Raw genomic sequence first — 27,413 nt, forward strand, 5'->3', positions numbered from 1 at the left:
CCATTAGGCAGGAATAAGATGAATCAGCCTAGGAACTATCCATTACTGTGTAGTTCATAAAAGACCTGAACTGCCTTAGGCTCAGCCTTCCTGTGGCCTAAAAGCTCTCATCAAGTCTGAAGCCTTCAGTGAATGTTAACATTAGATGTTGAGACTTTTTCTCAGCTGGCAGCAAATGGTAGCTTATGTTGGGATTTTAGGGTAACACTGACATTACCCACATGCTTGCGGACGGTATATGGCAAAGCTGGTTCCTCTACTTTTGTGTCTTTTTTAAAAAAATCAATTCATTCACTTATCTATATGCCAGGCTATATGAAGCCACCAGGGATTCAGAAGTGAATAGGACATACTCCTTGTCCTCAGTTTGCTAACAAAGTGAGGAAAACGGTCAAATAAACAGACAGTTACAACCCAAGAAGGACACTTTTTGCAGGAGGTGACTACTTTGCAACTGCCTCAGAACAGGATTTGGGGAAAGGAGTAAAGAGTTAAGAAACAATGAATCCTAACCCAAATGAAAAAAACCTCACTAGAGCGATGGCATTGGGAACCCGACATTCTGATTCTGGTCCTGAATCTTATAAGCACGATTTGCCTCTCCTTTCAGAGCTTTTAATTCCCAAAGCTGTAAAACAAGAGAATCTGCTGGCATTTTCCCAAAGGACATGCCCACTTCTAACAATCTGTGACTCTGAGTCATAGATAAATAAGAAAAAACCTTGTGGCATCAACAGGGAATACTGAAACTTGCATTTCAACTGCACCTGGGTTGCAGGTCCCCATGAGTGCTCCTAAAGGGGTGGGAGGGGTGTTAGCATTTTATGATGTGAGGACAACTTAAGGCGGCCCTGTTCTTTTTCAAAAGGACACCCTGGAGCCCCTAGTTGTTGTGTCATGCACACAACTTATTATCATGCAGACACAGTCATTTCTTTCATGTTTCTTCTTCTTCCTTTTTTTTTTTTTTCCCCTCTCTCCTCTAGCGAAATCTCTCAGAGTGATTCCTTGGAAAAGATAGAAGCTAATGCCTTTGACAACCTCTTCAATTTGTCTGAAATGTAAGCATCAGCTAACAGATAGTTTATTGCTGTACACTATTACCCTTGCTGGCTGGAGCCCACTCAGTATTTGTATTCAAGCTTCCACTGCTAGGAATCCAAGAGGAAAAGACTACAGCAATTACTAGGTCTGGGCAGGCACTAATTTCTCTCACTGCAGTGGCCTGAAGGTTGCCATGGTGACAACTGCTTCTCCCTAGGAGCTGTATAAACTCTGAAACATCACAACACAAAGTTGGAAATTAAAATTGACATTGTGGAGTCCTGCCAAGTAGCTCTTACCTTATGGAAGGGAGGGTATGGAGTCCTTGGGGTGGTGGGAAAACTTGGAAAGGAGCTTAGAGATCATGAATTAGTTCACTGGGGACGGTTTGGGCATATTCATTTATTTAGTAAATGGTTCTTGGACACCTACCACGTAAAAGTGTTCAGCACGTATACGCTGGATTTATTGTTATTATTACGATGTTTTTGAACCAATTCTTAAAAATAATCCTTTCCAAATTATCATTTCCCTCCAATTTACAAACAAAGGGGGGATGGGAGAAGACCAGCTCTATTCAGTTTTCAGGTGATAAACCTGTGGTCCCAAAGAAGTTAACTGACTTGCCTGATGTCACACAGCAAGTTAGTGCCAGAACTGGGACTAGAAATCAGGTCATGTGACTCCTAAACCAGGCCTCTTACTGCTGCCTTGTTTGGCCCAAACCTGTGCTTCTACAAACTGCATCTATAGAAAAGTCTCGACAGTAAAGAAAGAGAGAAGGATGTTAGCAGTGAACATATTGTGAGCACTTGCGCTTGGCCTTTATTTCCTCTCGGCTGTGTCATTTAATTCTCACAGCTGCCCTGCAGAGCGGGATAATTGTCTCTTCTGTTCATGGGAAGGAATGGAGGCTCAGCAATGTCACCAATGTGGCACCGTAGAGAATGGCAGGGCTGGAACTCAACCCCAGCCTGCCTAGCTGCAAAGCTTGTGCACTGCCCACGATATCACCATGCCTCCCTATGAATGGTCCAAGTAGAATTATCTAAAGAGAAAAGCTAATTGACAAGTATGTGGGTACACGCAACCAACCAAGAGTCCAATGCTACTGGAATGCAGGCGAGGTAAAATATAAATCTCCCCCAGGAGATGACAGTGTAGCCAGGGAGGTAAGACTCACTCACCAAACAATTATGGGGAAATCTGAAACAATGGGTGTTTAAGTGCAAAAAAGGTATAGTCTGGGCTTTGCTGTGAAGTAGAATTTCATGGGGGGAAAGGGACGGGGGAAGGTCATTTCCATGACAGATGACAGTCCTATCCCAGATCTGGAAATTTGAAAATCTGCAGTTTTAACAGACTTCCCAAGCGATGCTGCAGCAGAGAAGCTTGAGATAAAGCTGCTCATGATGCAAAGCAACATTTATTAATACAGTATCAATTTATCGATACAGAAAGAAAAATAAAGTGCTCTAAGGGAAAGTTGATGGACTTTTCCCAATGAAGGCCCTAAGACTAGAATGTTAGCTCCCCAAGCTCTCTTTGCCTTGTTCCAGCAACGAGAACAATGCCTGGCACATGTAGGTGCTCAATAAATGTTTGTTGAATGAATGAATGTATGCATGAGTGGTCAGACCCCAAAAGATTCTTAAGAAATAAAAGTTCTTTCCATCCTACCCACATAATGTCTTATATGGCCCATGACTGCTTGACTCAGTTGTCGTAAAAATAATTACAACAAAATGTCGCTCACCTCTAAAGAATCAAAGGGACATTAAGGATGAAAATAGGCACCAATGGTGGGTAATTCTAGTAAGGCAGAATGCGCACTGGACTCAAGAGTCAGAAAAACTGAGTTCACCTCCAAGTTCTGCTACTTTTCAGCTCTGTGACTAGAGACAAATCATTCAACTTCCTGATTTCATCAACTAGAATAATCATTGTTAACACTGGTGGAGGCCTTAGTATGAACCAGACACACACATTTATTGCTCAAAACATCCCCTATGAGGAAACCAAGCTTTAAGTGATGTATCCAAGGTCATACAATTAATAAACCAGCATCTAAAACCAAGCTGACTCCAGGGTCCATCCACCTAACCGATACACTGTATTTTCTCTACAGAACAAGAGTTATTATCATTTCCTTCCTTGATTGTTGCATGGGTTAAAAAAGCCAAAGGCATTACTGAGCTTTTACTGAACGCAAAGTAGACAGAACTCAGCAAATGTGGCTGCTTCTCAAAGGGTCAAAATTACTGGGGAACTAGGGAGAAAGCCAATAATGCCACTGCGGTATTATGGCTGTACTTTTATATTTTGCAAAGCCCTGCCTTGTACATTTTCTCTACCTATTCTGTCACTCACCACCTATCACCCTGTGAGGCAGGAACAGTGCTATTATTATTCTAATTCTACAGAAGGGAGCACTAGATCAGGGAAGTTAGGAGGCTGGGCATCATCACACAAACAATTATCTATAGAATGGACATACAATCCCCCAAATCCAAGCCCCTGGCCTCTGCCCTGGGCTGTTCCGAAGACTGAGTGCCCATCTGGATAACTGGTCAGTGTGACTGCCCGCCCACTACGAAGAAGACCAGTGTGCCTACAAGGGCAAGCAGCCAATTCGTTCGTTTCTCCTGGGAGTGGAATTCCCCATCACTCGCAGTGTGGCGGCTCCATGTTGGGGCAGGACCTAGCTGGTCAGGAGCCCTGGATGTTGGTGCTTCCTCAGGGGGTGCAAAGGAGAATGGCACAGACTCCCAGCTATGATGCTTCCACCTATCTCAGCGAGAGGTTGAAAGCAGAACTTCCTGGCAACAGCCAAATGGCTCTCACCATCCATTTCTATCCCCAGGGTCTCAGGAGCGCCCCTCAAGCACAGGAAGTTCACTTGATTTTGCTGATGCCATTTTCAGCCAGCATCCTCTGGTGACCATGGCCTTGTGTATTCCAAACAAAACACGTCTATTAAACTGCTTCCTGTTTTTCCATTTCTCTTTACAGACTGATCCAGAACACTAAAAACCTGGTGTACATTGAGCCTGGAGCATTTACAAATCTCCCCCGGTTAAAATATCTGTGAGGAATTTTCCTTTTTAAGCAATTGGGGCGGGGAACATGGGCATCTGATGAAGACCTAAACAATTAAAAGGTTGGGAAGAATTTTTAAACCACATACTTAGTATTATTTGCATGTCGGTCTTGAGCCTTCTGATTAAAATTTAATCAGGATTTCTTCCCACTGACTACTTTACAGTTGGTAGGATTTCTTATTAGCCACCATGCTTGGTGCTTTCAAATACACGTAAGTGGTTCCCAACATTTTCTGCATCCCAAACGTCCAAGAAGAATATTACCCCTTTGCAATGATTTTCAAAATGATGGTGGGCATGCGGCAGGGAGGTCAGAACACTTTTAAAAGAGTAGATCAAAATCTCGAAGATGAGGTGGTGATGTAGACAGAGCATAGGTGAAAGCAGGAGAGGCAAGTCTGATTTGACCCCCACCCCGGTTGAAAATTACTGATCTCCTTTCTCTCAACTGTTCGTTCATTCATTCATTAAGTGAAAACTTTTAAAGTACTGCTTTGAGGTAAGCACTGTGCCATATACACAAAATCATTATTTTCTATTTCCCATTAAACCTTAGTAAGTCCACGAGTTAGAATTATAAGTTGAGTACAACTGCAGCCCAGCAGATTCATTGCCTTGCCAGCAAAACTAGAATTCCTGAAACCTGATGCAAATCTATAAATTTAATTACCATGGATCTGCTCACATATCAATTAATCACTTATTCACAGAGAAAAAAATGAACATTTAACCCTCTAACATAGATGTCCTTTCTCTCTTCTTCCTGATGAATTAAATTTCATAAAATCTCCAGAGGATGCAAAGTCCACAACCCCTACCACATCCAAAAATAAATAAATGAATGAATGAATGAATGAATGAGTGAATGAATAGAGGGGCAGACTTCTCTAGTGTTCCACACCATCCAAGCAGTCCTGCCCTGGGGCACTAGCGTAGCTCCTTTGGCAGTTCTAATGCTGGTTGATGATTCCTGCTTTTCCAGACCTCCAAGGGGTCTGCGGGACACACAAGTATCTGCAACATCAACTACTTTGGAAAAACACAAGAAAATCCCAAAACCAAATTTGACCACTGCAGCCCTTGTTACCTAAGAATCATTGTCTTTATTAAATAGCATTTCACCCCTAAAAAGCAATATTCCCCCAACCCTGGTACACAGTGTAGTCCAAGCCTTCACCAGCCACAGACAGGGCAAGGATTCTGTGGGATCTGGGGTACAGGGTAAGGAGGAGAATGAGAGAGAGCCAAAAGAGAAACCTGGCTTCCTTTCATTGTCACCAGCGTGCCAGGCAGTTCATCTCAGTCGTCCAGAGTCCATGACTGGTGAATTTTAAACTCTGTTGGGGGAGATCCAGGTGTCTGGGCTCCTCTCAAGGCGTCCCATTCTGTATATTACATATAAAATACTCTTTAATTTAACCTATCGCTGAAGCCTCTCTCCTCTTTGAAGGCTAAGTAAAAGGTCCAAGGAAAAGAAGAGGAGCCTTGAGTAGCTCCAATAACCAAAAGAATGTTTAATGATCTCAGTGAAATACAGGGAAGAACTCCCTGAATTTCAAGGTAGCTAAATAAAGGGAGACTTTTAATAATAAGGGATATGGATTTCCCACACGGCGATTAATCTTCCTGAAGTGTTTGAGTTAAAACCTGTTCTAAAGTAGAGAGATGCTCTCTAGAACCACCGAGAGCATGGAATAAACTAATTAGCAAAAGGAAATGGAACGCAATACAATAGGAACATGCAGTTGATGCAATATGAAAAAGACAGGCTGGAAATACAAACGTAAATGAAAAAGACCTAAAAGTTTAGTCCCATCCCCTAGAGCTCTATATAGGAATCTTTTATCATTCTTTATTTTTTTTAAGCTCTTTATTGGAATATAATTGCTTCACACTGTTGTGCCAGTTTTTGCTGCACAACAAAGTGAATCAGCTATATTTATACATATATCCCCATATCCCCTCCCTCCTGAGACTCCCTCCCACCCTCCCTATTCCAGCCCTCTAAGTCATCACCAATTAAGTTGATCTCCCTGTGTTATGCAGCAGCTTCCCACTAGCTATCTATTTTACATTTGGTAGTATATATATGTCAATGCTAGTCTCTCCTTTCTCACTTCGTCCCAGCTTCCCCTTCGCTACCCGCCCCTGCCCCAATCCTCAAGTCTGTTCTCTATATCTTCATCTTTATTCTTGGCCTGACACTGGGTTCATCAGTACCATTTTTTTAGATTCCATATATATGAGTTAGCATACACTATTTGTTTTTCTCTTTCTGGCTTACTTCGCTCTGTATGACAGCCTCTAGGTCCATCCACCTCACTACAAATAACTCAATTTCATTCCTTTTTCTGGCTGAGTAATATTCCATTGTATATACATGCTACATCTTCTTTATCCATTCATCTGTTGATGGGCATTTAGGTTGCTTCCATGTCCTGGCTATTGTAAATAGTGCTGCAATGAACATTGTGGTACATGTGTCTTTTTGGATTATGGTTTTCTGAGGGTATATGACCAGGAGTGGGATTGCTGGGTCATATGGTAGTTCTATTTTTAGTTTTTTAAGGAACCTCCATACTGTTTTCCATAGTGGCTGCACCAATCTAAATAGGAATCTTTAGGAAAACTTCTCCCACAGTGTTAGGGGCTTTTCAATTCTGATGATCTTCAACATCTAAAAGCGTTACTGATAAAACCAAACTCCATATTTTTAAATTCAATGTGAAAATAGTACCTGCAAAGTGCCTTTCTACTGTTTATATCTTTAAGCCTTCATAACAATCACTTTTACTCACTCTGCCCACATTCCCACCCTGCCCCAAATCACAGGAGCATCTGTAACACAGGCATCCGAAAGCTTCCAGATGTTACGAAGATTTTCTCCTCTGAATTTAATTTCATTCTGTAAGTACCAGGCTGATTGCTATGCATAACAGTTTCCTATTTGCAGCTGAGATTTGGAAAGTAAATATTTCTCATTTCATTCCTCAAGGGAAATTTGTGATAACTTACACATAACCACCGTACCAGGAAATGCTTTTCAAGGGATGAATAACGAATCCATAACACTGTGAGTAAACGCGCAGATTCACGCTCTTCCATACAGCTCCTGCCGGTCTCACTTCTGGCTTGAGGTGGGCTCTTTCTCGTCTTTTACCGTGTTCCTAACTCACTGCTGACGTTGTTTTTGACCTAAAATGCCAAGGATGAGGGGAGCTGTGTGGGATGGCAGCTATCTCATATGTTCACATGACAACCAAGCAACCCATTAAGTTCAAAATTAATCAAATGGGCCCTGAGGATTTACAGTGACCAAATTTCTAACTGATGAAATTGTTCACGACGTCAGTGGACTGCTCTGAAGCTAAGAAGAGACAGCCTGGAGGGGAGTGGCTGCCCTGGTTAAAAGACAGCACAGAAATTCCAAGTTTCAACTGAGAAGAGTTTGGAAGGATATTCTCCAAGTAGCTAGAGTAACTGACCAAGGGACCTGCTCTCGCTCTCTAGCTCGCTCTCTCTCTCCCTCTCTTTCATTTTTCACCTTCCCCTTGGAACCTGCTCACTTTGTTTCTGAAGGACACCATCTATGCCCATTCCCTATATCCTTCAATACTTGAAAATAATGTCTTTTTATCTGGCAGTCACTCATCAGGTTACTAGACTCACAGGCCTATCCCTTTCATGCTCTTTCCTGAGGCCTTGCTACTAAAAGTATGTTCCATGGACAAGCATCTACAGCATCTTCTGAGAGCTGATTAGAAATACAGACTCTTAGGCCCATCCCAGACCTACTGACTCAGAATCTGCATTTTCATAAGATTTCAAGTGATTCACATGCATGTTAAAGTTTGAGGGGCATCATACTAAGATAACCCAACTCATTCTCTTCACTGTACACCTGCCTGACTTCCTTCCCCCTGGGATCCCTGCCATCTTCACATGGGGCACCTTCCTTTGCTCCACCAATCGGAGGCAGCATCCTGGGCACCATGTCTCATTTATATCCAAAGCCCAGTGTCCTACACTCAATTCTGCTTCCCACATCCACATACTCTCACTCATTCTGCTTTGGTTATAGTCCATGGCAGGACTGTGATGAGGCAATAAATGAGCTTAAATGTCCTTAAAGAAAGAAAGAGAGAGAATACATGGGATGACCCTGAAATGAGGAGATAGCTGTGAAACAAGAGAAGAGACCATCTCAGAGGACTCTTTCATATAACGGATTCTAGAAATTGGTATCAACAGTACACTGCACTTGAATAGGACTTTTACTTTGTGTAGGTATAATTCAGCACATACAATTGTCATTTTACAAAACTGTGGCCAATACAGCCTTGACTCAGTGTGTTGCAATCAAAAGAATACAGAGCAGCAACCAAAAATCGTTTCAAAATAACTCAAATTCTTTTTTTTTTAAGCTCTTTATTGGAATATAATTACTTTACACTCTGGTACCAGCTTATGAGGTACATCAAAGTGAATCAGCTGTATTTATACACATATCCCCATATCCCCTCCCTCCCGCGACTCCCCCCCAACCCTCCCCGTCCTGGCCCTCTAAGGCATCACCCATCATTGAGTTGATCTCCCTTTGTTATACAACAACTTCCCACTGGCTATCTATTTTACAGTTGGTAGTGTATATATGTCTATGCTACTCTCTCATTTCCTTCCAGCTTCCCCTTTGGCCCCCACCCCCCCCCCCATGTCCTCCAGTCCATTCTCTGAATCTGCATCCTTATTCTTGCCCTGTCACTGGGTTCATCAGTACCATTTTTTTTTTTAGGTTCCGTATATATGAGTTAGCATACAATATTTGTTTTTCTCTTTCTGGCTTACTTCACTCTGTATGACAGACTCTAGGTCTATCCACCTCATTACATACAGCTCCATCTCATTCCTTTTTATGGCTGAGTAATATTCCATTGTATATATGTGCCACATCTTCTTTATCCATTCATTTGTTGATGGACATTTAGGTTGCTTCCATGTCCTGGCTATTGTAAATAGTGTTGCAATAAACATTATGGTACATGTGTCTTTTTGGATTATGGTTTTCTCTGGGTATATGCCCAGTAGTGGGATGACTGGATCATATGGTAGTTCTATTTGTAGTTTTTTAAGGAACCTTCAAACTGTTTTCCATAGTGGCTGTACCAGCTTACATTCCCACCAACAGTGCAGGAGAGTTCCCTTTTCTCCACACCCTCTCCAACATTTGTTGTTTCCAGATTGTTTGATGACGGCCATTCTGACTGGTGTGAGGTGATACCTCATTGTGGCTTTGACTTGCATTTCTCTAATGATTAGTTATGTTGAGCATCTTTTCAAGTGTTTGTTGGCCATCTGTATGTCTTCTTTGGAGAAATGTCTATTTAGGACTTCCGACCATTTGTGAATTGGGTTATTTGCTTTTTTGATATTAAGCTGCATGAGCTGCTCGTACATTTTGGAGATTAATCCTTTGTCTGTTGCTTTGTTGGCAAGTATTTTCTCCCATTCTGAGGGTTGCCTTCTTGTCTTGTTTATGGTTTCTTTCACTGTGCAAAAGCTTTTAAGTTTCATGAGGTCCCATTTGTTTATTCTTGATTTTATTTCCATGATTCTAGGAGGTGGGTCAAAAAGGATCTTGCTTTGATGGATGTCATACAGTGTTCTGCCTATGTTTTCCTCTAGGAGTTTTATAGTGTCTGGCCTTACATGTAGGTCTTTAATCCATTTTGAGTTTATTTTTGTGTATAGTAATAACTCAAATTCTTAACTTGCAACTCTTGAATACCAGAAAGGAGACTAGATCCTAGAAAAACTCTACAGTCTTTCTGCCCCTCCACTTCCCTCATGTACTGTAGCTCTTCCAGCTGTTTATAAAGTGTTTCTGACTCACCACTGCATATGCATCTAGGAACCACTCATTCATCATTTCCTGTCAGAAACAGGGCATTTACAGAGCAAACACTGAGTGGGGAGGTACTGCACGCCTTAGGATTTGAGATCTTTCTATGTCTTTATTGAGGACATAAAAGACATATAAGATCCATGTCTTTGAGAAGCTCATAATCTCAGTGGGGGAAAACATGAAAGAATGAAAGAATAATACAAGCCAGTAGATACTCACTGTCTGTGAGTGTGTGGTACACAGAAATGAAAAGTCTTGGAGAGGTCCTCTTGGGCTGGAGAAGTCAAGCTGCAGACTTGAGTTAGACCTTGTAGAATCAGTAACATTTGTATGAGTAAATGTGATAAAAGCAGCTAATATTTATACAACACTTATTAAATGCCTACAGTGTTTTAAAGTACTTTTTTAAACTCATTTAAATCTTGCAGCAACCCTATGAGGTAGGAACGATCAGCCCCATTTTTAGATGAGGAAACCAAGGCACTGAGAAGTTAAGTAACTTGGCCAGGGTCAAGCTTTGGACTCAGACCAGTCTTGGCTCTAGAGTCATGGTCTCAACCATTATGTGGTACCATATACTGAGGAAAGGGGAGTGAATATTCCAAGTGATCATAAGCAAAAGCATGGCTGTAGGAAGGAGGAAAACAAGATGAGGCATACTTATTGGGAGTAAACACATCCTGCTTAAGAAATGGAAAATAGGGACCTCCCTGGTGACGCAGTGGTTAAGAATCCACCTGCCAATGCAGGGGACATGGGTTCAAGCCCTGGTCCAGGAAGATGCCATATGCCGTGGAGCAACTAAGCCCATAAGCCACAACTACTGAGCCCATGTGTGGCAACTACTGAAGTCCAAGCACCTAGAGCCCGTGCTCCACAACAAGAGGAGCCACCACAATGAGAAGCCTGCACACTTGAATGAAGAGTAGAGCTCCCTTGTCACAACCAGAGGAAGCCTGTGCTCAGCAACAAAGACCCAATGCAGCCAATTAATTAATTTATTTATAAAAGTCCAATTATTAAAAGAAAAAAGAAATGGAAAATACATTTAGATAAATGGCAGGGGTGGAGAAGACACTGGATTGCAGAGGGTTTTAAATGCAGGGATAAAGAGCTAAAGGCTTAGAAGTAACCCTGAAAAAAGTATTAAGAAGAAACCGGCACTTCCCTGATGATGCAGTGGTTAAGAATCTGCCTGCCAATGCAGGGGATGCCATTTCGACCCCTGGGCCAGGAAGATCCCACATGCCTCGAAGCAACTAAGCCCGTATGCCACAACTACTAAGCCTACGCTCTAGAGCCCTCGAGTCACAACTACTGAAGCCCACGCACCTAGAGCCAGTGCTCCACAACAAGAGAAGCCACCACACTGAGAAGCCCGTGAACCGCAACGAATAGAACCCCCCACTAGCAGCAACTAGAGGATGCACGCATGCAGCAACAAAGACCCAAAGCAGCCAAAAATAAATTAATTTAAAAAAAAGAAAATTATTTTTTAAAAAAAGAAGAAACCACTTAGTAGAGTAGGCTTTATTCCAAGATTGGAAATATCCAAGTCTCCCTTAGATTTTGACCTAAATCTAAAAATAATCAGGAACCAACAGATACTCCTCCCAGATACATGTACAGCACCTGGGGTGGAGTAGAATAAGAATGAAAGAGCAGAAGATGTGGAAGAAGGTCAATAAGAAAATTCATGTTGAGATAACCCGTAGGGGTCCATCCTGTAGGTTATCTCAACATTCATGGGGCCACCCCTACCAAACCCAAGGGGCGACCAAAGATTTCTTCTCACTCATTACATTTCAGCCTCTGTACACAAGAGCTGCACCATGTTTTTATTAGGGGCCATTAACTTATCTCAGTTATGATTTTAAGAAGAATAGTGCCTGCCAGCAGGGCGTTACTGCCCCACCTCTGAAGTTAATGAGGATTGCAGCTCCATCTCTCCCAGAGAGCCCGTGCGAGCACTGTGCTCCCATCCCCCTCCTCACCCTCGGCCCTCCATCTGGAAGGGAGTGGTTAGTCATTTGCTTGGCACTTGTTCTCAGCTGAATGGGCCCTTCTGTAAGTGAAGGATCATGTGGAGCACCCCGCTGGAAAAGGGTATTACATTCAAAGAGGAAAGCCTTATTTCCTCAGCCATAAAGTTCAACTCTCTAATTAGAAAATAATGAAAGCAAGCCTTCTCTTTTCATTATTAGTAGTATTTGAGATTTTGCTTTTTTATGGAACCTTTCCTGCCCTCCCCCCACCCAGATCTTTACCAACTGTGAGCTCATTTAATGACAACAAAACACTTCACTTGATGCTGGAGAAGCTCAGTGGGACTAATGCTAAAACTATGCATTATGCTCTTATGTCCTTTCATAGCCACTTTGGCTTTTCGTTAAATCTTCTCAAGAGGCTACCTTGAAATGCTCCCCCCTGCATGAGCAGGATTTGGCTGTACCACTTTTAAAATATTCTAGATGACTTGTCATACCAATCTCAAAAAGGAGCCAACCTTGATTCACATCTGAACTCCACACAGAGAAGGAAAGGTGATGGCAAATAATTCTCTAAGACCCTTCAGAGAAGGGTGGCCTGGAAGAGGATGACAAGATTCCAAGCTACACCCGTGATAAGCTGCAGTAGAGAGACTGTTGGGCGCTGAAGTAGGAAGCCTGGGTTCTAGACCTGGCTCTGAGTCTAGCCGGCCTTAGTCAAGTCACACCCCTGTAACATACCTCTATCTCTGTCCACCCAGTGGGATTATTAATACCTCCTTGTGCAAACTGAATTCGATTACATTTTGTCAACTATACTGTACCATCATTTAAAAGCTCATATTCAGCAAGCCAGTTATTTTAGATCATCACGAAAACACCTCCTCTCATCATCTCTTTTTAAATATTTTGAAATTTTTAACTGACAAATGGAATCACTTCTCATTTGTCTTTCCACTGACAAATGAACGAATAGCACTATGAACACCCCTATACACCTTACCTAGTTTCACCTACTAACGGCTTACCACACCCACTCCATCTGTATATACAACACATTTCCCTCTTGCCAAACCATCCAAAAGAAGTTTCTAGACATCATGATACTTCCTACCTAAATACTTCGGCACGTATCTCCCTAAACAGAAACATTCTACATTACTACAACACCATTATACCTAAGAAAATCAACATGGATTTAATGACATCATCCAACCTACAGTCTGTATTCAAATGAAAATGTCTTTTATAGATTTTTTTAAAGTCAGAATTCAAAGTTAACACATTGCATTTTTGCTGCCACCTCCCTTAGTCCTCCCAACATTACCTCCCATTCCCACCCCCTGAGAACTGTCTCCCTGCCTTCCTCTGTTCTGTAGGACACAATTCCTTTGAGAGCCCTGGCCAGTTGTCTGGATTCATCTGACTGTACTGTCCTGATTAGATTCAGGTCAACATTTCTGCAAGAACACTGCAAAGGGGATGCTGTATGTCTCCCACTGCATCAAACCAGAAGGCCCACTGTGTCATGTTGTGCCACTCCTTGGCCATTTGGTTAAGATAGTGACTGCCAGACCTCTTCATTGTAAGGGCACATTTTTCCCTTTGTCATGAATAAGTAAACCATTGTCGGATACTCTGAAGTCCTGTGACTATCCAGTTGGCCAACAACCTTTCACCCAATGGTTTCAGCATCTGTTCATTATTCAGTCATTATATAGACAGCAACAAAAGGATGGTTTTAAACTTATAACTCCTCTACATTTATTAGCCAGCACTCTTCTGTATAAAAAGGTTTCTTTTTTTTTCCTTTTCCTCTGTTTCTCTCTTGCTCTCTTTTTAAGTATCATCATGAAACATGGATTTTTCAAAAATTTAATTCAATATATTATACTCCATTGCTGTCATCATTATTTTGGATGCCTGTCATCTTTTTATTGCTGCATGTTGTAAGCTGACATGAACTTGGCTGTGGTGGAGGGAAACATAAAAACTCAGTACTGCTGAAAAGCAAGAGGCATGCTCACATCAGAGAGCGGAATCCTTTGCTGTAGAGACTGTGAGCCCCACAGAAATGGGGGAATTCTGATGAATATCTAAAAGTAGGGTCATGGCAGCATATAGTAGTGACCAGAGACAGTTATCCACACAACCACTGCCAGGGCATCCACTAAAGAAGTGTCTTCATACATGAGGAATTATTCAGATATAAAAGGACTTCAGCAAAGTACTGCATGAAGAAAGTGGTGAAGGATAGGCTAGGGCCCCTTTCCTTTAGGATGGTGTTTGTATAGTCACTTGATAAAAATTTGCTTATAGATATACTACCACACGGCATATTTTCTAAAATAGTATATTTTCCCCTTCAGTAACAAATATTCCTAATTCTACAAGGTCTGTCTCAAGTTTCAGCTCCACCATGCAGCCTCTTGACTTCTCCAACCCAAGAGGACTTCTCTAAGACTTCTCATCTCTGTGTACCACACCCACTCACAAGGAAGGTTTACTGGCTTCTCTTATTCTTTCACTACTTCATGTTTTTACCCATTGAGATTATGAGCCTCTCAAGGACGTAGATCTTATGTTTTCTGCGTCCTCAATAAAGACATGGGAAGACCCCTGATCCTAAGGCGTGCAGTACCTCCCCATTCAGTGGGGTCACTTTTTGAGACCCCAAGAATCTGTAAACCTAAATTAGGCCTTCTTCTTTGAAATCATCCAAAAACTAGGTGACTACATGATCTAGTGGGAACTATGGGAGAATGTCTAAGACTGCTAATATAACCCCAAAAATGCTTTTAAAGCCCCAGGAATATTTGGAGTTTGCTATAAGGCAGCATTCAGAATTAGAGTGTCATCTGTGATTAAGTTCTAAAGCCTGAATCTTATTTTGAATAAAAAGGTGCCATTCTCTCTGAGTCACAATTTCTGACATTTGAATAGAGAATCTAGACAATGCTTTAAAGTAAGGTGCAGCTACTGTAACAGAGGAGAGAGAATTCATTTCTATGCCTGTGACAGCATCCTCAAGGTAAAGGAAGCCCCCCTCATTTAATTCTGACACCACGATGTTTTGGAAAAAAGCTCTCTGAAGTGGCTCTCCAGATGTTTTAAAGGGCATTTAAAGCATTGTGCAGGCCTGACAGCACGAGGTTTCCCACTCACATCTGTAATTTCTCCAACGTAAGGAAGCCCCTCTTTTAATCACAACAAGGCAGCACATTCTGTTGTCTGCAAACATCAAGAACGTAGGCGAAGAGCAGCAGCTGAAAAGGAAACGGTGAGCCATTTTCCTCGGAAAGTCGGAAGAAGCGGAACCCAAGCTATAAAAAAAAAAAAAAAAAAAAAAAAAAAAAAATTTTTTAAGACTTAAAAACATGTCCAAATACAAAAATGTCAACGGTGCCAGCACAGACCAAAGGTGGTTGAGGGCCCCCAGAGAATGAGGACATTCGGGGCCGCCCAGGCCACTGAACTGACCTGCTCCACCCAGGAACAGATAGGCCCCCACCTCCGCAGAGGAGAACGACACTTGAGTTAAATAGGCCGCTGCATTTCATGACATGCTGTCCAGAGCAGGGGAGGGGAGCTCTTTCCCTCTGTTCCGGCCAGAGAGCTGGAAGACACTGGTAAGTATCATCAGCACCAGCAGAGGAGCAACACGTAAGCATTTCCTTCGTTCCAGAAGCTACTTCTCTACGTCTCTACGCAATGTATCTTGATTGCTTTCATCCTTACAGCAGCCTTCTGAGGTCAAGACTATTACTACCATCCCTGTTTTCAGATGAGGAAATTGAGACACACAGAGGTTAGGGAAACTGAGTCACTCAGTTCATGAGTAGCAGAGCTGGGATTAAAGCCCAGGCAGCTGGGTGCAGGGCTTACAGGGTTAACCGTGAGGCTGCACACAGAGCAGTGGCATTGTAAGTCCCACAGAAAAAGCCAAGTATAAAATCCTAATATGTATCAAATTAGGATCAGGGTATCGTATACCAGTGATGAGGAATGGGCATCCACACAAGTGCTGGTAGCTTTGCTCTGCAAAAAGCAGGGTAGACGCTACTTTTTCTACACATGTAGCTCCACCACCAAGAAGGCAGGGAAAGCAGCAAAGGGACCAGACTCTGGACTCAGTTATGTCCAACAGCCCATCTGATTTGCACTATGGAAATAATGAGAGCGGCACCATCCTATGATATACCCTAGGGCAGGGGGTGGCAAAGTGGCATGCCCAAAGCTCAGCAGAAGAGCTTGTTATAAAAGTGCATTTTCCTGGATACCACAGCCAGATTCTGATTCCGTAGGTCTGCGGTGCACCTGGTCAGTAGGTCTGAGTCTGCATTTTTGGCCAGCAGCTCCAGATGATTCTGATTCAGAGGATGGAGGAGAATGATTTGACAAACACTGGCCTAGACTCTAAGAAATCCAATTTCAAAGACGTTCAGAGAAAAGACAGGTATGATTTCTTCATCTAAAAGAGATTACTATAAAGGAATTCAACCCCCAAAATGACAAGAGACTGCCAAAGAACAATATTCTAAGTGTAAAATAAAAAGGGAATTCTAGTGGGATTGTGTGAAGGCTGTGTGTAATTCCACATGACAGCAGAGATAGACCAACTACCAAGCCCCTCAGACTCTACAGTATAAATGGGGACAGAAGACTATTGAAAACCGGCACCCAATAATTCATTACAGAATATACTTGAGAACTCGTGTGTGAAGCTGTAAACTCAGAAAAATCCCAGAAGAAAGCCCACGAGAGCAGGGGAAGCCAGACAAGGCTCCTCCTCCCGTGGAAGGACAAGGCTACCACTCTACCCAGCCTGCTGACTGAGTTCCTGCTAGGTACAAGCCACATGAGAGATCTGGGGGTTTAACAAAATGAATTACATATGCTCCCCTGATCTCTTTGAACTCAATTATTTTGTAACCTCTATATTTTCTGAATTTCAGTGTTCAAATATCATGCTTCCACATTAAGTCCCAACTATACTTATTTATATGCTGGTTTGTCTCAGGTGTGTGGATGGAAAAGGGACCACCCCCCCTCCACACACACAGAAACACACACTATATACCTATATATTACACACATCCACACTACACACATACATACACAAGGAATAAAATCCCATACTTGTTTTATGTAACAAAAGCTAGAGAAAATCTGTGCACAGCAGCCACCTGGGGGAGTAGGGGAGACTGTGTCTAAACTGTTTCTCATGTCACCCCCTGAGCCTGTCCCTGACATGGTCATGCAGCTGCCAGCAACCCTGTAAAGGGAGGCTAGCATCTTGCCACATGCAGAAGCTTAATTTTATATCATACCACAGCCCTTTCTCACTTGTCTTGCATCATTGTTCATGACGAACGTATACAAATATTTCCATTTGAGACTGCAGCTTTCAAACTTGCTTGGCTATGATTTATAGTAAGAAATCCATCTTATGTATAACCATTTGTTCTTTCAATATATTTATTGTAATCCTCCCAGGTGCCAGGCACTGCTCTACATGCAGGAGATTCTGCAATGAACAGAACAGTTTGAATACTTGCTCTCATAAAGGTTACATTCTGCTGGGAGGAGGTAGACAATAATATAATCATGGGTCAGATGCAACAAAGCAAATCAGAGAAGAGAGACAGAAAATGCTGCAATGCTGGGGGAGGGAAGGGTGGTAGCTTAAACAGGGTGCCCAGGAAAGGCCACACTGAGAACACAGCATCATGTTCTCATGGGAGGAAGAGGGACCGTGTGGATATCTCAGGGAAGAAAAGTCAAAGCAACCAGCAAAACTGATGTGCTAGAAGTAGCCCCAGTCAAAGTACGTTCTGGTCTCATTTCTGCCTGTTGTGGACTTTAGACAAGTCACTTTCTTCTCTGAGCCTTTTTCTTTCTTTGTAAAATAAAGGGGTGCTGCTTGCTCCTCTCCAATCTCTTTTCTGCCTCTAATGTTTCCCAACATCTGTGTTCTAAAGAGTCTCTTATGTCTTGTTCTGGGCAGACTTATATGTATGTATGTACTTACATGTACATAACACACAAAAATGGTGGAACAAAACTCCATAAGTAGTACTACCCTGATTACATGCAACATAGTTTAATATTTTCCATTTTTTTCCATTCTGTTCTGTTTCATTTTTTTTTTAAATGCTGATTGTACCCAACTAAATTGATTTCACCATCCACTAATGCGTCTTAAACAACTGTTTATAGACACTGAAATTTTGGATGTGAAACAAAATATGGCATCAGCAAAATCACAGACTCATCCAAGAAAAAGAAACACTAACTCTGTACTTCTGCCCTCAGCTTTCAGAAACTGCAAAGCCCATACGTCCACACAGGCCTATAAAACCAGAGACAAGACTTGAGTGTTAGACAGCTCTAGCTTAAAATTCCAGTTCTGCCACTGTTTCCTTTGACCTTAAATTAAGCAAGCTACACAACAGCACGAAGGCTTAGGTTTCTGGCCAGAAAAACGGACATGATAATGAGGATTAAATCATAAAACATACGTAGAATGGGTGGTTAATATCTGGCACTTAATAAACACCTAACAAATTAGTGGTGATGCTGGTGGTGGAGGCGGAAGGAAACTAGAGCAAGAAAACAGCATCTCAGTTTACCTGAGGATCTAAAATGTTAGAGAAACAGAGCTAGATATTGTAAATGCCAGTAATTATCTTAGTAATAAATGTCACAGAAGGAAGAATGTGTGATTCCAAGCTGTGTTTCTTTTGTTTCTAAACCCTCTCTCCTCCCTCTTCAGAAAACTATATGGAAATGGATTTGAAGAAATACAAAGTCACGCGTTCAATGGGACGACGCTGATTTCCCTGTAAGTATGTACTTATTTCCCCAGCTCATGAATAAAAATGAAATATTACTCTGGCTACCAGATCACATTCAATCTTCAGCAACTAACTCAGGACAAAAATAAACTTTCAAGTGACTGGTCCTCTGTGTTGCACACATGTTACTAGGCAACTGGCTGGCTGGAAACCCCAGAGCACCCTGATATCAAAGATAGATGCAGCCTGGATACACTGAAGTTGACAGCTTGCTGAAATATTCAACACCCTACTTTAGGCTCCTCCATCTCACAGCCTCTCTCGCTAGTCCCCTTGCTCAGGTTGATGGTGTGTTAGAGGCAGCGTGATTTCAGTGTAGAAATTCTTCCTCCTGGCCCCACTGCAGAGAAACGCCATTTCCCAGCCGAATCAGCCACAACAGGCCCACACAGAATCCCATCTCCCTACCGCTGGGGGCTGGGGAGAGTAAGGAGCTCATTGTCCACAAGGTGAGGGAGCCCTGCATTTTCACCACACCCTACCACCGTCCCCAGCGTTAATAGCGTTCAGCTTTAGAGAAGCATCCCTGCTGCTTCCTTCATTGTTCTCAACCTGTCTTTCTTTCCACGGCTCCTTTTCGTAAAAAAGCGGCTCATTCACAAAGCTCGCAGGGTGGGGGCTGCTTGAATCTCAACAGGTACCTGGTAAGGTGACGCTGTGTATAGCGAAAACTAATAGCACGTGAAAGGCTCAACTAAAGCCAAAGTTAAGGAACACACACAAATGAAAAGGCTTTTGTGATAAATAAGTCATACGTATAAACCGTGATCTGCACCAGTGCCTCTCAAACTTCAATACACATAACAAACACGTGGAGACTGTTAAAACACAGATTCCCAGGCCCCACCCCCAGACATTTTAATTCAGTGGGTCTAGGCTAGGGCCTGAGAATTTGAAATTTTAACACGCTCCCAGGAGATGCTGATGCACCAGTCTGAAGTTGAGTAGCATTAAGTCTATACAGTATATTATTTATTTTAACTTTAAATATTAAGCAAAGACCCTGTTACATAGCTTGATGGCTAAGAGAACAGATCTAACAGTCACTAACTGGGATGCAAACTCCATTTCCATTATGTATCACTTGATCCTGAGTAAGCTACTTAACCAAACTATACCACAGAGTTTTCAGCCATGAAATGGAGCTGCTAATAGGCTTGCTTTGAGGATTAGCACACCAAAATGAAAAGGGCTGTTTTGTATCCTCAGTACTTAGCACAGTGCCTGGCACAGAGTAGGCACTCATTTACCATTTGTCCCATTATATAGTTAATTAATTATGAATGAATGATAATCAAATAAGATTATATTTTTATGCACTTAGCACAGGTCTGGCACATACTAAGTACTCAAGAAATGGTAGCTTTTTAAAAAGTTGTCCTTCCTGCCATGGAGTGGATTTTCCCTCATTTTCTTGCTGACTTCAATTCAATTCACTCTGGCCAGTCGAATCTGTGCCAAATTAAATCAGAGGCTTAGCCTCTCCTGAAACAGTACTCTCAGATGCCTCATTTTGTTATTCATTCAACAAATGTCTGCCAAGCATCACCTGTGTTTGAAGGAATATACTATATTTTGAGGGGAAATGAAGATGAATAAGCCCTGGTGTCTGCCCTGCAGGAACTTATAGTGTAGGAAGAAACATGGCCTGAGAGAGATAAAGTCCTCTGGAATGTCAAAGGCAGAAGAGAAGGAAATTAGAGAAAGCCTCATGAGAGAGGTAGCCTTTGAGCTGGGCCTAACTAAACAGGCAAAGATGGAAGGAAAATGCACTCCAGTCAGAGGACAACAAGAAGAGCCCAGAGGAGGATGCATGGGATGTGCTCACAGACCAGTAAATGGTACCTTTTAGAAAGTCCTAGATGTGGATTAGGGACAAAGCAGGAAGGGCCTTAGATGCCAGAGCAAACAATTTGGACGCTCTTCTGTAGAAAATAAGCCATTGAAAGTTCTGGGATAGGAAGTGAGAGAGAGGTGCTTAAAGAAGGTTGGTGGATGGGTTAGCAGGGAGGACAGAGGGTGCAAGGGGGCAAGCCGGGACTAGAGACACAGAAATGAGAATTACCTGAGGATAAGGGATGGGTGAAATCCTTTGTGGCTCAGGTGACCTACACAAGGAGGGAATATAAGAGGGCTGAATATAAAATTGGGAGAAAACAAGAGATGAGGAAAAGAAGCCAGAGCAAAAGCAAAGGTGAGAGGATAATCAGCAGAGTACATCTTTGGGAGGTCAGGGAAAGCAGAGCATAAGGAGGGAGGCCCTTGGTCCGCAGTGTCTCAACTGCTTCAGAGATGCCAAAATGGGTGTGGACTTAGAAAGTCCCAAAGTCCCGTTAGTATGTTTTCCCCATACCTCATAGTTGCAAGAAAGAAGAAACCAAGAACACAAATCAGTTTGCCAAGAACACAAATCAATTTCATTCATTTATTTATTCAATACACATTTATTAACATCACCAATATATTAGGCACTGTGTTACGTGCTGGGTCTGCAGTGGTACAGAGGAAACGGTCCCTGCCCTAATGAAGTTTCTGTTCTAGCAGAAGAGACAGACAAAAAGGCAAGTAAATAAAGGAAATTACTGCCGCTAATGATACATACTGTGAAGGAAATACCCATCACTGAGATCTGAGAAAGTACCAGAGGAGACTGACTCTAGGTTAGGTGCGCAGGGACAGCGATACGACATTTAGATTGAGCCTAAAGGATGACAAGGAGTCCACCCTGGCAATCATGAGAGGAAGCACATTACAGAAAGAGGGAGCAGCATGTGCAAAGGTCCTGAGTTAGGCAAGAAAAGAAGTTGATAAGCTCCAGGAATTGAGAGGAGGCCAGTGTGGCTAGAAGGCCACCAGCAAGGAGAACACTGGATGAGATAAACCTGGAGATGTGGCAGGAGCAAGTTATCGGAACTGAGGGGCCATGGGAAGGAGTCTGAATTCTCTTCTAAGGGCAAGAAGACCCCTTGAAGGGTTTCAGCAGGGCAGAGGGAGTAGTTTTCAAAACCATCAAGCAAAATTTTCAAACTATACAGTCCAGCCCCATTTCTGACACCTTCCTCATATAAAAGCCTGTCCAATGTTGTTCAAAACAGTGACACCAGAGTCCTACAAAGTTCTCAAATATGCTACTTACTAAGGCAGACAGGGTGGAGAGGAGCAGCCTCAGAAGGTTACCCTCAGACATCTCCAGGGGTCTGAGAGTCTGCCCCTAACACTCCCAGAGCACCCTCGTTAGGGCAGCCTTGGCTGCAGTTTGAGGATTCTCCCACTGTACTTTTTTTTTTTTTTTTCCCCACTGTACTTCAAAAGTTCATCCTGCCTGTGCTTCTTACACCTAGAAGGCCATGCCACTTGGGAGAGTTCCCAAAAGTGACCCCCAGGAAAATGTGGTAGATGAATTCAATTTATTTTTGACCAAGTTACATAATGCAGAGTTATCATTATACAGAAAGATCCGAGTTTTAATAAAACATGCAAAATGCTGTCATGAAATTTGAACAATTAATTTGACCTGGCTGACACAAGGATTATTTGCTCACAGAACCTAGTTTCAATGATTTATGACCACAACTGAACGTAATTAAAACAAACCAAATCAGGAAGAGCCACGGAGGTCTGGGCAAGAAATTTTCTTTTGATTTAGATTTTAAACAGCACCTGACTCTGACAACCTCATCTCTTTGAAAGTGGAAATACACTCAGAGGATGGGATGATGTGAGACTGATGGGTGCATTGTGATGAAAGGGCTGAGGCTTTCCAAGGAAAATGCTTAGTAGAGGCATGTGGAAAACAGCCACCAAGGGAGTGAGATGCTGGGACTTTTGCAGTTTTTAAATGGCAGGGGTGATGTGGAAACACGCAGAAAGAGGATGAAGAAGATATAAAGCTATGAGATGAGCCAGGTAATTACTGAGGCTCCTGCAAGGGAGGGGGCAGTGGGTGTTGGTGTATTTGTTTTGCCACTATAACAGTGGTGCAGAAAAATCATGTCCCACTCTCAAAATCATCATGCTAACAATGGATATACATGTGCCCACTGTCCAGGGTTTTCCAGAATGCTCTTTGAGATGCCACCCTTCTCTTGTAGGGAGAAAGCAATCAAAAGTAAGCTGGCAAATCTGAGCCCAGGGATTCTACTCCCAGCTCCCTTGTCCACCCAGAGAGGGGCCTGTGCCTGGAGACATCAGCGCCAGGGCCCAGACGGGAGCTGCTCAGTGGGGCCAGGCTGAGCTAGTCCTGAGCAGTTCTCCCTGAGCTGTCTTGAGCTAAAGGAAACAGAAGCCCTCAGGTAGCTGCTCCCACTGCAGCTTTTGGCTTCCTTAAGAGCAGTGGTCTTCAACCCTTTCGGTTCTACAACACGCACACCTGGCGATGATCCGGCATACAGCACAGACCCGTGGGGCACCCGGGGTAAGGGGCAATTTTCTACACAGGCTGTCCTTCCTCTCCTTTCTCACCCATTGAGAAATGCACACCTAAAAGAAAGAGTCCAATTAACACGATGAAAGGGGGTAGCTTTGAATGGGCCCTACTTTTCTTTTAAGGAAAGAATTTGCAAACGTCAGTGTATTACTGTGAACAAACACGGAGCCCTCCAAGGTCATGATGGTTGAGAGCCTGATACAGAGTGGGCTGCACCTCCACCCTTCAGCCTTGAACACCAGAGCAGCATTTTCTTCCCTGCTCAGCTGCCTGGTAGTAAACATGCACAACTCCAGGACAGACGTAGGGAGTATTTTACGTTGTAAGACAAAGGGTTCCACTGAGTGAGGGGGAAATCTTAGGGAAAAGGCAGAGCCAAACACACCAGCGATTTCACAAGTTCGCCATGGAAAGAGTGTCATTTTTGCATTTTACTTACAGACCCCCCTCGTCCCTTGATCCCCGAGCACCACACACACAGGCTGCTCCAAACACGCACGCACACAGCTGTGACTGTTTACACATGAGCTGCAAACTCCACTAAGGACACTGTCCTTCCCCACAGGGAGCTAAAGGAAAACGCACACCTGGAGAAGATGCACAATGACGCCTTCCGGGGGGCCACGGGGCCTAGCATCTTGTGAGTAGTGGTGCTGCCTCCCCTCCCCACCCGCTGTACCCCAGCAGGCCTGCTCAGGGTGTCCAGCCACTTGGTCTCCAGCCGGGTTTGTGGGGAATCAGTCTCTGCATGAGAAAGGGCTACCATGATGAAGCACCACCAACCGGGGAACTGAAACCACAGGAATGTACTGTCTTGCAGTTCTAGAGGCTAGAAGCCTGAAGTGAGGGTATTGGCATGGCCGGTTCCTCCTGAGGGCTGCGAGGCAAGGATCTGTTCCAGGCCTCTCTCCTGGCTCCTGGTAGTTCCTTCTGGTTTGGCAGCAGAACTCCAATCTTCACAGGGCATTCTACATGTGTGTGTCTGTCTCTAAATTCCCCCCCTTTTTTATAAGGATACCAGTCATACTGGATGAGGGTCCATCCTAACGATCTCCTTTTAACTTGATCACCTCTGTTAAGACCCTATTTCCAATTAAGGTCACATTTTGCTGTACTGGAGGGTTAGGACTTCAACATACGAATTCGGGGGAGACACAGTTCAGCCCACATCAAATATGGAGGGCCTCCTCACGTGCTGGCAGAGGCGGTGGCTGTCCCCTGGCATCACCTCATGGGAACGGAGGCTGTGTGAGCTGCTACGTGTCAGGCTCTCTGATGATGCAAGGAGCAGGGCCAAGCTCCCTCAGTTAATGGGAGTTGAGCATAAGGACACATGGGAAAATTAAGAGCAAAAGGAAATTGAACCAGCAGTCTCCTGACGACACCTTGGGAAGCGGGAAACATCCTACAGGAAACAACTGCAGCTGCAGTCAGGCTTCAGGGAGCAAGGCAACAGGGCTCCAGACACTCCGCAGCTCTAACGGCAGTGGCCGCCTCACCTTCTCCACAGAGATGCCGGCCCATTCGTCCCTCCTCTGGCACACCATCACTAATGCCTTCAGCAAGCATGGACCGAACACGTCCCGTTTACCAGGCACCGTGCTGCAGAGAGAGTGGCAAGCTCTGGTCCCTGCCCCATAAAGAGATTACAGTCATGGAGGGGAAAGAACAATAAACTGGCAAAGTGATGAACAGGCACGTGATTCTAAAATGAGAAAAGTACTAGAAAGATAGTGAGCTGTGTAACCCAGTTCATTTGTTTGTTGGTTTATTCATTCATTCATTGATTTATCCTCTAACCGTAAGTCCATACTACGTGCCAGGCATTGGATTAGGCATCAGGGAAACAGCAGAGCATAAGAAAAGACAAATGTCTCTCTGCCTTCATAGAGGGGGGAGGACAGACAGGATCAAATGAGTAAGGAAAATATGTAGTATTCCAGACGGTTGCGGAGGAGAGAAACTCAGGTGGCTGGGCAAAAGGAGTTCTAGGGAGGGGGAGTGAGCATTTTAAGGAGGATGGTTAGGGAAGACTGTCCTGAAAAAGTGTTATTTAAGCAAATACCTGAAAGAAGTGAGGGAGCACGTTGTGTGGGTATCGGCAGGAAGTGCACTCCAGGTAGAGGGAGCTGAGCAGGACGCCAGCGTGGCAGATGAGCCGAGACGAGGGGCCCAGAACAGGAGGACCGAGAGGTGGCGATGCCCAGATCAGGAGGCCTGGGGCTATTATAAGGACGTTGCCTGTTCTCTGAGCGCGGTGAGGAGCCTTCAGGGTTCTGATCAGGGGAAGGAGTGAACTGACCCAGCTATTCTTTATATCCCAGCTCCTGCCAGCATCCACTCACGATTCTGTCTACTTTCTATATCCCATCATTATAAACCCCAAACTCTACTTCTTAGATCCTGCCCCTCTCAACTCCTGACTACCTACTTCCTAACACCTCTCTTCTATCAACTCTCGACTCTTCTCTGCCTCCTGCCTCCGCCACTATCAACTCCTGGCTTCATCGAGCTTCCACCGCTATCAGCTCCCGTTACTACCCATTCTGACCCTGTCTACTTATTTCCTGCTGCCGTCCACCCTTGATTCCCTCTACATGCTAACTCCCGCCACTAAAACTCCTGACCTTCCCTACTTCCTAACTTCTGCCACCATCAATCCTAACTCTTCTCTACTCTCCACTCGACCTCATGATGTCTACTTACTCATGGCTTCCGCTTCCTCATGGCTCCTGCCCGTGGCTTTCTCTGCTGTCTCTCAGCTTCTGCCATCTTACCCTAGGAGTCCCTGTCTATATGCCTCATGTTCAAAGTACACCATACTCAGAATCTTACACATTGCTTGAATATTCTCCAGTCTAGCACACCCTACAGGCAGAGTTCTTACAGCAAACTGGCCACCTGCGTGGGCACTGAGCAGCTAAGGAGAGTTGCCTTTGGTCAGGCACAAGAATGAGTTAGTGCAGCCATAAGACACCCTGCATGACAATTTTTGCTTGAAAAGCTGCCTAGTCTGCCTGCTTAGAAATGACTAGGAGCCCTGCAGGCATCTATACTGACTTTTCCAGAACAGTGGGACCAGACCTAGGTCTCTTACTTCCCAAATAACTACTCTCAATACACCCTTATGGTTTAAGTGATATCTATAAGTGGTCCTTCCATCCACACCCAAAAAATATTTCCCCCACGAGTCTCTGAGACTGAAAATCTATCAGAGATTCACTCCTTTGTAATGAGACCTTGACATTTCTAGAAACTTAATTTAAAATATATTACCCCTCCAAAAAAATAAAAACAAAAAAATCACCAGGCCTGCAAAGAATCATGTGCTTAATCCCTAATACATCTACGATAATAACTCTGTAAAGCAGAATGAGAACACTGGTTACCTACATCAATAAGGACACAAAAGCAATAAGAGTCTACAGCCTCCGAGGCAAATTCTGCCACCTTGATTATTCCACCAAGGGCCTACACTAGTCATCATGCCATGTTGTCAAGTTCACCTGTCCATCAATCACCTGTGTGCTGGGCACTAAGTACTGAGTTAGTTTGCTGAAGGGGGCTGTGCTGCTGGAAAATGTCCATGGTGTCCCAGCAGCAGCCATGGAGAAGATGGGCAGAATTGCTCAATTCCTACGGACTCTTCCTCCTCACATTTAATTTGGCGTTTTCTTGGACATTTCCTCAAATCTAGCAAAGCTGAGGCATTCCGGATCCTGTGTGAAACACCTGAGTTTTCCACACAGTTCTGCTTGCACGGCCACGTGTTTGCTTGCTTTGGACGGATGAATCCCGTGTGCCTTTAGAGAAGGTAGACGATGGCTCATGCCACACGGTGGCTCTTCATAGCGTCACCAGCTTGTGCTTCATGCAAACCTACCCTGCAGAGCTGGATCAATCAAAGACTAAGGCATCTAAAGCCCTAAATATTTCGCCCTGGGGTAGAGCACAAAAGCTGATGTCACTGTACGTGCCTGCTCTCTCATAAAGCGAGTCGTTATTTCACTTCTGCTACGTGGAGAGAGGTAGAGGGTGGGAGAGAGAGAGAGAAAGGAAGCAGGAGAGGGGGGAGAGAGAGAGTGCTAATGAGTA

General features: G+C 43.7%; 1 protein-coding gene across 1 annotated transcript in view; it reads left to right on the forward strand.

The window, feature by feature from the left end:
* Positions 1-27,413, forward strand: part of LOC130856852 (lutropin-choriogonadotropic hormone receptor-like) — a 57,234-nt gene that overhangs the window by 20,073 nt on the left and 9,748 nt on the right. Inside the window, exons 3-8 of the mRNA XM_057741792.1 lie at positions 987-1,061; positions 4,057-4,131; positions 6,978-7,052; positions 7,141-7,218; positions 18,811-18,879; positions 23,884-23,958. Of these exons, the coding sequence (XP_057597775.1) occupies positions 987-1,061; positions 4,057-4,131; positions 6,978-7,052; positions 7,141-7,218; positions 18,811-18,879; positions 23,884-23,958 (447 nt within the window). The remainder of the gene's footprint in view (positions 1-986; positions 1,062-4,056; positions 4,132-6,977; positions 7,053-7,140; positions 7,219-18,810; positions 18,880-23,883; positions 23,959-27,413) is intronic.

The sequence above is a fragment of the Hippopotamus amphibius genome, chromosome 7 (assembly GCF_030028045.1).
Source record: "Hippopotamus amphibius kiboko isolate mHipAmp2 chromosome 7, mHipAmp2.hap2, whole genome shotgun sequence".
Taxonomy (NCBI): domain Eukaryota; kingdom Metazoa; phylum Chordata; class Mammalia; order Artiodactyla; family Hippopotamidae; genus Hippopotamus; species Hippopotamus amphibius.